The sequence below is a fragment of the Salvia hispanica genome, chromosome 3, assembly GCF_023119035.1.
Source record: "Salvia hispanica cultivar TCC Black 2014 chromosome 3, UniMelb_Shisp_WGS_1.0, whole genome shotgun sequence".
Taxonomy (NCBI): domain Eukaryota; kingdom Viridiplantae; phylum Streptophyta; class Magnoliopsida; order Lamiales; family Lamiaceae; genus Salvia; species Salvia hispanica.
Genome location: NC_062967.1, coordinates 25,661,206 through 25,674,529, shown reverse-complemented (window position 1 = coordinate 25,674,529; position 13,324 = coordinate 25,661,206). Strand labels below are relative to the sequence as shown.

Here is a 13,324-nt window from a genome sequence, read left to right as displayed (position 1 = left end):
ATGTGTGTGAAATGTGTGAATTGTGTGCATGCGCTATGTGTGTGTGAAATGTGTGCGAATGTGTCCAATTTTATAGATATTTTGGAATTCTAAATATATACTTCGAATACAGTAGATCTTGAAGGTGAAAACATTTCTATTCTCGTCGACGATTTCTTCTTTATTTCCTATAGAATTTCATCTACGATTTCTTCTTTATTTCCTATAGATTACAGAATCCGACATTTCCGTTACTAACCAGTTTCATAGTGTCGATTCTTCCATGGAAATATTCATCTCCATTGATCAAGAAGTAATCCCCAAATAGTCGCTTCGAGCTGTGAATGCAAAGAATTTGAAACAAATAGAGGTATATATGATTCGAAATATGATTAATGAATGAATTAATCGAATCTGCACCAACATTTAGGATGGTGATGGTAGAAGTGGTGAGTGTCAATCTCCTTCGTGACCTTAGCCGGAAAAGATTCAGAACGCACCTTTTTTGACAGGCACAATTCGATGAGCTCTTTGTCGGTTGGATCGAATTGCCAACCGGTCGGCAAGCTCTTCCTCCATAACAAAACTCTCCTTCCAAACAATGACATTCTTGATTTAATTTAGGCACTAAGAGCCCATTCGTTACACGAAATTAGAATTCAATTTCCAAATCATTTTTTTTTTTTTGCAAAAATAATGAAATAATTGATCATAAAATTAAATTTGAAGAAACTTCAAATAGGGCACAACACACATTGCACACACATCACATTGTGTTTGTATATGCACTGTGTGTTGTGTGAGTGCGCGCATTTGTGCAACATGTGTGTGTGTATGTACTATGTGTGTGAATGTAATTGTGTGCATGCGCTATGTGTGTGTGAAATGTGTGCGAAGGTGTTCAATTTTATATCTATTTTTGAATTTGAATTCTAAATATATACTTCATATATAGTAGATCTTGAAAGAGAAAACATTTCCATTCTCATCAACGATTTCTTCTTTATTTCTTAGAGATCTAGAGGATCCGACATTTCCTTCACTAACCAGCTTCGTAGTGTCGATTCTTCCATGGCAGGAATACCAGCGCAAAAAGCCACGCATCAAGGTGCCGCAACATGCACTTGAGGATTTCCTGCACTAACTAGAGGACTGCACCCTCATATGCGGATGGGATCTCAACGCCTTCTCCGATCCGACAGTTTTTGCCTTCGGGCAATTCACGTTCACTGCACCATTTAATATGGAGTGAAAAGTGGATGAACCGTTGATTCTTGATAGTATGTCGGGATAAGATCGTCTCCAGCCATTTACACTAAACTCAAACTCGGAGTTTTGAGTATATGACCCACCAAAAAGTAGTTTTACTCCAACTATTTACACTAAATTCAAATTTCAATAGGTACGTTTTGTTTCTCTTTCCAAGATTGAATGTAACTTATTTAACAAAACTTATGTGAGCTCTCTTTCATATAAAAGTGAATATTTTGTAGTTAACCATCTAAATGAATTTTAATCTGCAACGTAGTGATTGGTGTGCGCAAAAATACTTATTATTTGAAGATTATAAATTAACACCAGAATCACTAAACATCATTACAGCAAGAACAGCATTGTCCTAATTTCACAGTGTATATTTCAAGAAGGCAAATAAATCTCATACTTCAGAGCTTTAACTGTTGTTTTTCATGAGAGGTGCACTTGGTTCTTCATGGCTCGATTATAAATAAAGGCTGCAAAGGAAAAAAAAATTAAATTATAAGAAAGAGATAGCAGGTCTGTGGAATATATATGATGTTTGAGATTCACATATTGACTATATCCTAATTACTAATTGATGTATCATTCTATCATACTTGAAGGAAATATGATCGGTTCGACATCAAAGCTGTTTTAGCATTGGATTATTAGCTTCCCACGCAACCACACGATACAAATTTCAAAATGGAGATGCGAGTAACAGTAGACAAAGAAAACAGCTTACCGTATCCAAGCTGACAGGTTTGCCGTCATCTACAAGAATCTCAACTACAGTGCCAGAGTGATCAGCCTGAAAATAAAAGATATCCCAATGTTATTGTATCTAAGAATGTCATATCGAAAGAAAATAATGAAACAAAGTTGAGCATATTTCAGCACTCAGCAGAAATTGAATTGAATATCTGAACAAATCATAAAGCTTTCCCATTCAATTTTTAATACTCCCTCCGTCCCATTACATTTGACACATTTCTTTCGGACACAGGTTTTTAGGTAGTGGTGTTTAGTAGTTAAATGAAGAGAGAGAAAGTACGAGAGATGATAAAGTAAAAGAGAGCATAAAAGGAAATGTGCCACTTGCAATGGTACGGCCCGAAAAGGAATACGCCTCACTTATAGTGGGACAGAGGGAGTAGTATTTTTCTAGAATTTCATCATTGCTACAACATTTTAGGTAATATAGAATCAACAATCTCAAGGAGCTCAACCATAAGCTTTCAGAAACTCCCTCAAGCTGAACCACCGAATTAGAGCAATTCATGTAATTTGAATTTCAAACTATTTATCTAAACATGTATCCACCATGTAAATAAGAACATAGAAACTCGAACAAATTGTATGAAAGAGATAAAGCTCACCTCAATATCATTCATCAGTTTCATAGCCTCGATGATGCATATTACCTGTCCCTTTTGCACCTTATCCCCAACCTAGAAAATCAAGGAAAAACTAAAGGAAAATAGACAATCACGTGGTAGCTAAAAACCAGAGTATCATGCATCGGATAAAAATAAAATGGTCTAAACTATTTTTTCTATGTAAACCTAGATTTAAATAAAGTTACGAGTTTTAAACATAGAAGTATTGGGTCATTAGATAAAACTTTAGTTAGATAAAAAGATATAGAAAATTGGGAAAGTCCTCCTACATCGAGCTCACACCAAATAAGATATATGAAAAATAGAAACTATTAGTATATCTGAAAAATTATTTTCATGTATACATTCATGATTCCATGCAAACCTTCACAAAAGGTGGTTCACCAGGAGCTGGAGAGCGATAGAAGTTTCCAGCCATTGGGCATTTAAATGGGGAATGTGATGACACTGATTTTGTTGGTGCAGGTGCTGAAGTGGATGATGACGGTCTAGAGGCCACAGATTCCGGAGAAGGAGTGGTTGGTGTTAGTGCAGACTGGTATGTAGGAGGTGGTATGAGGTAAACAGGAGCTGGACTTGATGGCTGTGGCAGTGCTTCCTTCTTCCGGATAAGGATTTCAATATCTAATTGTTTAAGCTGCAACTCCGCAATATCTTTTGAATCCACAAGCCTGGACATGCGAGGAAAAGGAAAAGGAAAAGTTTTAATAGAGATTGAATGAGAAGTAGAGAACGTGGCCAGATTCTACGCAATTTGGTTTACATACTTGACAAGATCTGACACTTGGTTCATAAAAGTTGAAATAGAGGATGCATCTGGAACTCCATCTTGCTTTTCAGATTCTAGGATAGGCACTGTCTCTAGAGCTGGAGTAGCATTTGGAACCTTTTCGACCACAGCCTAATTAAAGTAGGAAAAATCTCAGCTCTATCCTCCAGTCAAGGAAAATCAAGCATAGGAGAATTGAAAAGCAAACGAAGAAAACGAAAACAAGTTATACCAGCATCACCATCCATCTTACCTGACTAAGCTGAGCACAGACCTTAAAGGTATCTGATTGGCTGCGGCTACATCCCTGCATAAAGGGAGGAAACTTATCGCCATTATATACTAATTAAACATCATTGTTTCTATCTTCTCTAAACTGCAAGTCTGCAACATTCTATGACTTTCCACATCCAAACATGTTAAAAGACATGAAATACTGAGAGCAACACAAGTCTTTCTGTCTCCAGCTTAAGATTTGTCGAATTGAACAAAATCTAAAGAGTGGGACTATGGGACATTATCGCATCCTATATTCATTCACTAACTGTTTTGATTCCATTTGAAAATCAGTGGTTCGAAATTAAAGTAAAGGACGATATTCATGATACTAATTACCACCTAACCAAGAAATGGACGTTTCAAATTATGAGAAATACATTAACCATCAATTGGCATAAATGATAAATCTGTGACGAGATCGCAAGTTTGCTATGTAAAACCGAAGATGCCTAACAGAAATCTTAATGTGTTCTCTGAACAGCTGCTCTGAGATTGGCAACATCTTTCGAATTCTCGTAGTCTTGATATATCACTTCATAATAAGGCTTGTAAATTTGGTCACTGATTAAAGTCTTTCACTGGAACTAATTGAATAACAGGAATGCCTATTACTGCATCAAGAGAAACTTCATGACTTCACTGCTGTATGCAGACTGATGGTTAGCACGACACCTTCTCCTTGTCGTTGTGTTGTATTCACATGAAAATATGAAATAGATATTACTATCTATATCACACATGTCAGTTTATGTGTAGGTAACTAATACACATGATAATGCGATAACAACACATGATTTAAATTGCAATATCCATATGAATGGCTGGCAATAAAGAACCAGAGTGGAATTGAAATTCAAGTTGACAAGTTCAACCAAACTAGAGTACTACTCAATCCAATCTACAAAACTGCGTCCATACATGTCACTTGCAAAAATGAACTAAACGGCTACAGGAAGCAATTTTTTCAGTACTAAACAAAAATTACCTGCAACTGAGCTGTTGTTGTCAATGCAGGAGTTGATCTGCAATCCGATCGAGGAAAGGAAGCAATACAGTGCCGTCTCTGAGCCGGCTGCGATGAAGCAGCCAGGAGAGGCGAAACCTTCGGGCCTTGGACGCTAAAAGAAGACATTGATTAATATTACTGTTGCTTCAGCAACAAAAGTAAACGATGAATCAACGTAGAAAGAAGGAATGTAATTGCAATCGTAGAATTGAATCCGATGGAAAATATGGAAGAATTAGGTAGGCAGAAGTAGGCGATAGGAATGAAGTTCGACTAGAAGAAGAAACGATGTGTGTGTGTGAGAGAGAGAGATGGCGATGCGGTCGAGGGGCAAAGGCGTCGTTTTCATGTAGCCGATTTTCCCTCCAAAAGGCCGATTCATTGTGGATTTGTGGTAAATTGGTAATCAACATTTTCGGCCCATTTAATAATCATAAAATATAAATATATAATCATATTTTCTCATTCTGGATAATCTATAAAAATTAGTTGCATCCATATAATAAAAAAAATCTAATAAGGGTCCGTTTGGTACACGGAATTGGAATTGGAATTGGAATTGGAATTGGAATTGGAATTGAATTGGAATTTTATGGAATTGAATTGGAAGGAATAATTCAATTCTAAATCCTTTGTTTGGCAAAATGAAATACTTCATCCGTCCCACATTTGGAGTCACAATTAGTTATGGCACGGGTTTTAAAGAATTGGTGGAGTGTGTAATAAATGAAGTGAGATGGTAGAACGTGTAATAAATGAAGTGAGATGGTTGAAGGTGGGTCCCTTTTTTACTTATTGATTTTTTATTTTTGTTTTGGTTTATTTTAATGTAGATAATGGTATTTTGATGTAATTTTGATGAACAATGGGGTAAAATTGTATGACCAAATATGGAAAATTCTAAATGTGACTTTAAAACAGGGACGGAGAGAGTAATTGATAAGGAATTGAATTTTAAAAATTGAATGTGAGTGTGTTGTGTGTGTGTGTGATGTGTGTGTGTGTGTGTTTGTTGTGTGTGCTGTGTGTGTGTGTGTTTGCTGTGTGTGCAGTGTGTGTGTGCGCTGTGTGCAGTGTGTGTGTGTTTGTTGTGTGTGTGCTGTGTGTGTGTTTGTTGTGTGTGTGTGCGCGCTGTGTGTGTGTCGTGGCCTGTGTGTGTGCAGTGTGTGTGTGTGTGTTGTGTGTGTAGTGTGTGTGTGTGAGGATGTGTGTAGTGTGTGTGTGAACGTGTGTTGTGTGTGTGTGAATGTGTATGTGCATTGTGTGTAAGAATTATGCATTGTGTGTGTAATTTAATAAATATTTAGAATTCCACTACTTTTAATATGGAATTCAAATTGTGGAATTGGAAGATTTGGAATTGTAATTCAATTCCAAATCCAAAAAATTTTATGATACCAAACACTAGATTTGGAATTGAAGGCTCCAATTCCAATTTCACACCTCCAATTCCATATACCAAACACAGCCTAAGTGAATTTCATTTTTCAATAATATTGCTATAATCACTTTTTCTCTATCTCCCGTTATTTACCAATTTTGCATAGGAGAGGTAGTAGTGATAGACCCTTTGATCTATCGGACTAGAGCACCAACGATTTGTAGTGAGACGAAGAACAAGATAGATCCTAGTTGAGGTGCTAGAGGACGATTTCCGCTAGAACCAGAAAATGAGAATAATTTGTCTATTATTTCTCAATCATTTTATTATCTATGGGATTCTATTATTTATAAAATCTGCAACCCTAGACTCCTAGTTTGTCTCGGAAAAGAACTAACAAGAAAACCGAGGATATCCTAATCTAGACCCAAAAGATATCTTGCAAGATATCAAAAGAATGCAAAATATAACGTATTTTAATAACAAGAAATAAGTCTAACTATGGAAATAAAAATAAACTAAAGATATTGAAGAATTTGCATGGATCTTCACTTCTTTGGGCGTGAATGGATTGGGGGCAGGCTCGGCGCGGTCGGGCTGCTCATTCATCGCCAGGTTCATTGTAGGGTTCAAGTCTCTATCAGGTAGTTCGGAGTGTTGTACATGAATATGCATTTACCTCCGTGCTATTTTGAAGTGGTAACGGTGCAACAACAGCCTCAAATTTTCTTGCTATATTCTGTAAACCACTGGTAATATTGCAAATGAGAACATGTAAATATTTACACTTTTAATGTAAAAAAATTATACTTGTAACTACTGAGACCAAAAATAATTCTCATACTATATCAGTAGTCAAGTCTCTTCCAGAAGAATGGAAATGTATTTCTAATAACAAAAAAACTGATTGCATTCTTATTGATTATATAAAAGAACCCGCAGCCAAATGATGGACTGCTGAAAAATAACCTACTATATTCTATTTTAGGAGTATAATTTATGTCAAAATAATGCTCAGTCTTCTACACATTACAGTGTATGATTTCCTTGCTTGCCATTTCATCCTCTTTGTTGTGTTTACTTCCTCAAGCATCCATATGAGCTCATTTGCTTCAAGCACTCGTTTTTCAATTTATACATTGCATCTGAGTATTACGACAGACCACAGAGATGAATTCATACTTGACCAAATGTAGGTGCTGCATATGTTGGTTTGCCTATACATGATCAGAGAGAGAGAGTTAATTGTGATAAATGCAACCAAAAAGTGTATTAACATGAATGTGGATGTGGTTTACTAACCTTACCTCTCCTTAATATGGTTTAACAACCAGCAAAGGATCACGACTCTTTTCCAAATAATCACTTCAGACAGTTCCGGAAGAATCGAACTCCCTGTTCCCAAAATTATTTGTGATCAAATATACAACTTGGGAGATACAACAACTCACACAAGCACTAAAATAGGCATAATAGAGTACCTGCAGTGCAAAAACAATGTCTGCTCCGTCAACATTTAATGTCACTCTTCTTAGCTTATCCTCTCTTGATTGTCCAAGTTTAAGAATTCCCTGCAATTTCAAATGTTTTATTCCCATGAGATTAAGAACATATATGAAATATTTAGACATGGCCATGTAGAATGCTGTTTTTGCATGGTCATGAATAATATAGTATATTTTACCTGGTCGTCTAGCACCCTGCACATACTTGAGAGCTCCAAAATGCCAACTGGAGGGATCATAGTCGATTTACAAACATCCACGTAATATTTATTCAACTGCGGCAGTATAATGAGTGGCATTTAATCCCAACGTTAGGAAGATTTATATTGGTACTGAGATTGGTGGAAGCATACCTCTCCGAGGGTTGTGCCCTTCTTTCCTTCTCGAAAAAGCTTCACAGCTGAGCAGAGGATGATCTGGGGAAATAGCTCTCATTAAAAAAGCATATGAATAGACGTAGTATAAGAAAAGTGTAAATTGTTAAGATTGATGAGTAGTAACATTTTATCAAATTCTTTAACTACATAATGTATGCCATCATAAAAGAATCCCAGCATGTTGCAAATTTATCCCACCTGTTGATGTTGGGGCAGTGATATAATTGTGTCTATTACTGGCGATTTATACACCTTTGATAATGCAGCAGCAACATGATGTATTCTCACCTGCAAAAGTCCCCAAGCACTTAAAAGGCATAATCGAAATCTTCAAAGTGCATATAACATGAAGAGAGGTTTCACAACAGATGTCAAAACGCGAAACTTGATAACAGAACATTCTGGGTAGAACAGTAGAATTAGAAGACTAAGTAGATAATAATGTTTCTCATGGTACTTACTTGATTAGACGTCATATTGTTTGCAGCAGGCTTTTGTTGATCGTCAGTCCCATCTACTGATGATAACATAGACTCGCCTATTAGCATTTCAATTGCACTCCTGACAAAACACATTGAACAGCTCTTGTTATTGCGGTTCAATGCGGACATAAGCAGCATATGGTCTTAATAGTAACTTAAATCCATTTTCCTGAGGGACCTAAAATTATGGCATCTATCTGTAACTGCTCTGGTTTAGAGTCAGTTGAACCCAACATAGAAAAAATGGCTATGCAAACATAAGTGTAAAAATACCAACCTGCACACTGCAAGAGCCTTTCTCATATCTCCAGATGCTGCAGCAACTTTCTGCAGAAACAGAAAAACATCATTGAGAATATTAATAACTAATAAGACATGTCAAATTGACCCCTATTAGCACCCGTAAGGAGCAATGAATTTGAAGAGAGACTTAAAAGAGAAACCACTGTTTTAAAGTTCCAAAGGAAAAGAAATTGAGCTCACCCTGGCACAGAGTTCCAGTGCTTGTGGCTGGAAAACAGTATAGGGAAGTGCCTGTCAAATTTGCAGTTATGTTAGACTGACATGATATTTATCCAAGAAAAACAAATTCTGCATTATACGATCTCAGAGAATACATCTTTAGATGCACTGCTGATGAGATAAAGTTAGAATGTTCTTTGCCATTTTATTTAACCTTCCATCTATTCTATTTTTTAGATATTTAAAGTTAGGGAGGTATGCCAAGAACTGATTAGTAGAATAAAATAAACAAGAGCCTTCAATTAACTTGATCTCAGTAGGTCAACTATTGTTATAGACTTGCCTTCAGAATTCAAAGCATGTTACTCCTGTATGTACATCCAGTAATGTCTTGGTAAAAGCTGGAAAACTAAAGGCTTACCTTTAGTCTTTCTTGAAGAATATTGATGATCTGATCCTTGGAGTAGGCACAAAAGGTTATGACCATAGGTTTACCTAGAAACATATAATACATCAACCAAAAGCCAAGAATCCACATGTAAGCTAAATCAGACATGAAAAGTTATAAGAATTGAATATGTGAGAAACCTAATACAGGAAAGATATAATACTGCAGAAAACCTTTTAGATTACAATTGGAACCAAGGGTTAATGATCAATTTGAAATCATGGTGGTTGTTTCTCTAGTACATTTGAAATCCACCAGTGACCAGTTTGGCAGTTTCATTTTGAATATTTCTTCTGACAGATTTGGATGGAGTGGAAGTACATTTGAATTCTAGGTGGATTTCAAACACAATATATTCATTTGAAATCCTTAAATTTCAAACTCAGCAAGACTGAGACAACCTTACAAAATTACAAGGAAAGAAAACAACTAACTTTTCCAAGAATAGTTTACGAACCAGAAAAGCAACTCAAGCACAAGGAGAACATATTTGTATTACAATCTGTAAGCTTTTCCAGTAGATCCTTATAATTACATGATGTATGACTAGAACCTCCAAATGTGGAGAAATTATTTCCTCCGAGTTTGGGAATAAAAAAATGGATGCAGCGAAAATGAATGTAATAAGCAGATTACTAGAATGAGCTGGTTCATACCAAGCACTCACAATTTAAGGATTGTAGTTTTGGGATAAACCTGTCGGCCAAGTCAATAGCATTAGCAACCCCTGCATACATAAGTTAATGAGATTAAAACCAACTCTCAGAGTGGATGACCTTAGAACTTCGCGCTTTTAAGGTCTGCTTAACATACCTAGCAAAATACACCTGGAGAAAGGCATAGTTGTTAGCATGAAAAGATCATGAAGCACAGCTCGGTCTTTGGTAATCAAGTAATCCAGCTCATCAGCTACAACCAATCTGTAACCATAATTGACGTATTGAGTGAGTTAATAAAACACAACAGAATTAGGAGAACTTGAATGACCTTCCTATTAATGCCAACTAAAGATTTACAGAATCAAGAAATAAGTTGTAGTATAATAATGGGAACTATCACGCCTTAAGCTTAAGGAACAAGAAAATTAGCACATGACACTCACATCATCTTCATGCCAGGTGTATGTTGAGAATACAATTTCTGAAGCTGCTGCAAAGATGATGTAGAAGGACTAGGTTTCTTCCCAGAATGAGTTTGACCAAGAATCTATAAGAGTAAGGTATTAATACTCTGAGACCTTGGTTTGAAATCACACATACATAGCATCAACATACCTTGCTGAAAATCTCACTCATGTTTGCAAGAGTAGTGCAATTGATTGACAATACATCTGGAGGCTGTACACCTTCCTGTTCCCACATAAAAGAGAACACATGTGACTACTAACGAGCTGAAATCGCTGGATAGTAGGAGAATCATAGTGTTGACCACAAACAGAACATGTCATGTACTTAAGCTCAAATTCACTAATCAAGATAAAAAGAAAAAAAATCTGAGGGGTTCCTGATTCATGAAATTTTATAATTTGAAAATCACATTTAATTTCAGCCTAGACTAGCAGCCCAAAATTCAGATAGCCAATGGAAATGGGAAACTTATTACAAATTGAATATCATGCTAACCAAATTTAATGTGACTAAGAAAAACCAATTATAGATGCAGCATGGATGAGTACCTTGTTTGCCCAATCCACAAGCATCACTTTTACTTTTTCCATCGACAACGTCTTCCCAGTTCCCGGGCACCCACACACATACAGACTTCCAGCCTTCTCTTCCTTAACGCATTTCTTGCAGAAATCCAAGATCCGGTTCTGCTCATTTTCACGGCATACAACATTAGGTGGGGCAGTTGATAGATGCAATGCCTCATTAACAGCTCTCAGCTGCGTCTCCTCTGCTAGCAAATATTTAACCATATAAGAACTAACTAATCCGAAACAAATCAGACTTCTCATACCCAAAACAACCGAATACATATCTATAATTAACACTAACCTCTTGGATCCCAAGTCTGTCTCTCAACAAAATCCTCCGATAATTGCTTCTTCTCAGGCGATCCACTCAAATTCAATGATGATTTCAGGCATTTTCTGATTACCTGTCGTAATCGGTGAAAATCCAAAGTAAAATTTCAGAAATACTATTGGTTTAACAACAATATATCACACTCTCCATCAAATTACAAAATCTAGATAACTGAAAAATAACACAGAGATTTATGGAGTGGGAGAGCTCACTTCAATCTTGGGGGAGCTATTAGGGCTTCCTTCTTTGCACAATCGAGGAGATTTACGCAGCGGCGATGCGATTGCAGCATCCGGATCGGATCTGAGGCGGTTTTTCCGAGGAGTAACGGCAACTCTGGTCTCTGAGGTCGGATCTGACGATGGGGAATGGCGGCGAGCTGCGAAGGCTGGCATATCTGTATCGTGATTGGAATCGGACGCTGTGTAGCTGGTAAAAGGTTGAAGAAATTGAGAGTGCAGCTATTGGATTGAGAACGAGAAGCTAGAATTTTAGTATTGGAGTTTATAAATGCTTAATGCGGCGGGAAATGAATGGCGGGAAGGCATTTGAGTTGCGGGGCGGGAATCGGGTCCGGACCGACCCGGTGTATGAAAATATGCTATTTTTTCATTTATCTAAAATCTTCACTCAAAATGAATATAACATGTATTTTCAAACATTATTATTTATATATTTAACCTTTTTATCATCATCGAGATTCGAGAAAGCTATTGTGTGGTATAAAGATATGCGTTTATTTTTTAAACTAAATTTATTAAAACTATATATTCAGTGAAATACTGCTAAGACCATCTCTAATCGTACATCAAAACTCATTTTTAGTGTAGATAATTTCTCCAACCGTACACCAAACTCAAACCCATTTTTAGGGTTTTTAATGGAATAACACTAAATATGGTGTTTACTTCAAAATTTTGTTAGACAAATACTCAAAAATGGTGTAAACTTAAAGATGGTGTAAATGGTTGGAGTAAAACTACTTTTTGGTGTGACGTATATTCAAAAATGAATTTGAATTTGACGTAAATGGTTGGAGATGACCTAAGTAGGAGAGACCTCAAAATAAGAGATAAAATAGAGTAATAGGAGTATAAGATAATAAAAAATAAACGACTCAAGTAATAGACTAACTTTACAAATCAAGTAAGCTGAGAAGTATAAATATTGGGATGTTTCTCTAAAATCACAAACATGACCAAATTTTAGTATTTCCTACATATTTTAAGTTGATGGCAAAAATCATGAACATGTATTTTATAGTGAATTTTTAACGAAATTAATTTTTTGCCTAACTCGTGATAAATTTGCTACAATGTTTGCGATTTTTGATAAAATCTTAAAGTTAATAAAAAATAACCTATCAAATTATACCAAAGTTTGTCATTTTATAATCCAATTAACTAGACAAAGTTTTTTATTTAAAATATTTGCTACATAAACTAAATACTTATTAAGAAGATAATATTAATTAGATGAATAATATGATTACTTGGAATTTAGAATATGACAGTCAGACATAAAATATTTGATTGCACATATTTGATGATATTTTGAAAAAAAAATACTAACTTGGTGAGATATTCAGTATAAAGTTGTTCAAATTTTTACGACTAACTTTAAAATTTATTGGAAATATCCATTATGTTATAAAATAGAGTAAAGGTTAATTTTGGTCTTAAACATATGGCCAAAATATCAATTCGGTTTAAAACATTCACTTTTTGAAAAACAGGTCCATAACAAATAAAAATATTGCCAAAGTAGTCCCTTTTTAACGGCTCCGTTAAAAAATGAACGGTCAGGGCTAATTAACTACATTTTGACATAATTAGAATATTAATCTATAATTAAATAAAAAATAAATTTAAAAATTAAAACAATTAAAAAACTAGCAACCTTCTTCGTCAAAAAATCTGTCTCCACCAGCAAATCGCGGGCATAACCAGGGTACGCTCCCTTTAGGAAAC

The 13,324-nt window shown here is 35.7% G+C and overlaps 2 protein-coding genes across 3 annotated transcripts; both read right to left on the bottom strand.

Moving 5' to 3' along the window:
* Positions 1-1,510: 1,510 nt before the first annotated feature.
* LOC125215407 (biotin carboxyl carrier protein of acetyl-CoA carboxylase 2, chloroplastic-like) lies at positions 1,511-4,996 on the bottom strand. The gene is made up of 7 exons (XM_048116812.1): positions 4,652-4,996; positions 3,641-3,694; positions 3,386-3,519; positions 2,983-3,289; positions 2,598-2,669; positions 1,964-2,029; positions 1,511-1,712 (listed from the first exon to the last, which is right to left on the bottom strand). Exons 1-7 carry the CDS (start codon positions 4,796-4,798, stop codon positions 1,689-1,691), a joined length of 804 nt encoding a protein of 267 aa, XP_047972769.1. The 5' UTR covers positions 4,799-4,996; the 3' UTR covers positions 1,511-1,688.
* Positions 4,997-6,855: 1,859 nt separating this feature from the next.
* LOC125215871 (cell division control protein 6 homolog B-like) lies at positions 6,856-11,802 on the bottom strand. Of its 2 annotated transcripts, none has more exons than XM_048117446.1 (17): positions 11,567-11,802; positions 11,325-11,427; positions 11,003-11,226; positions 10,602-10,676; positions 10,430-10,533; positions 10,141-10,247; positions 9,995-10,054; positions 9,301-9,374; positions 8,901-8,951; positions 8,695-8,744; positions 8,397-8,496; positions 8,134-8,223; positions 7,912-7,974; positions 7,738-7,833; positions 7,535-7,624; positions 7,356-7,448; positions 6,856-7,270 (listed from the first exon to the last, which is right to left on the bottom strand). In XM_048117446.1, exons 1-16 carry the CDS (start codon positions 11,747-11,749, stop codon positions 7,416-7,418), a joined length of 1,503 nt encoding a protein of 500 aa, XP_047973403.1. In that variant the 5' UTR covers positions 11,750-11,802; the 3' UTR covers positions 6,856-7,270; positions 7,356-7,415. The 2 variants fall into 2 exon arrangements, with proteins under 2 accessions (XP_047973403.1, XP_047973404.1); XM_048117447.1 differs by having other exon boundaries at positions 6,857-7,270; positions 11,003-11,223.
* Between the last annotated feature and the right edge of the window lie 1,522 nt (positions 11,803-13,324).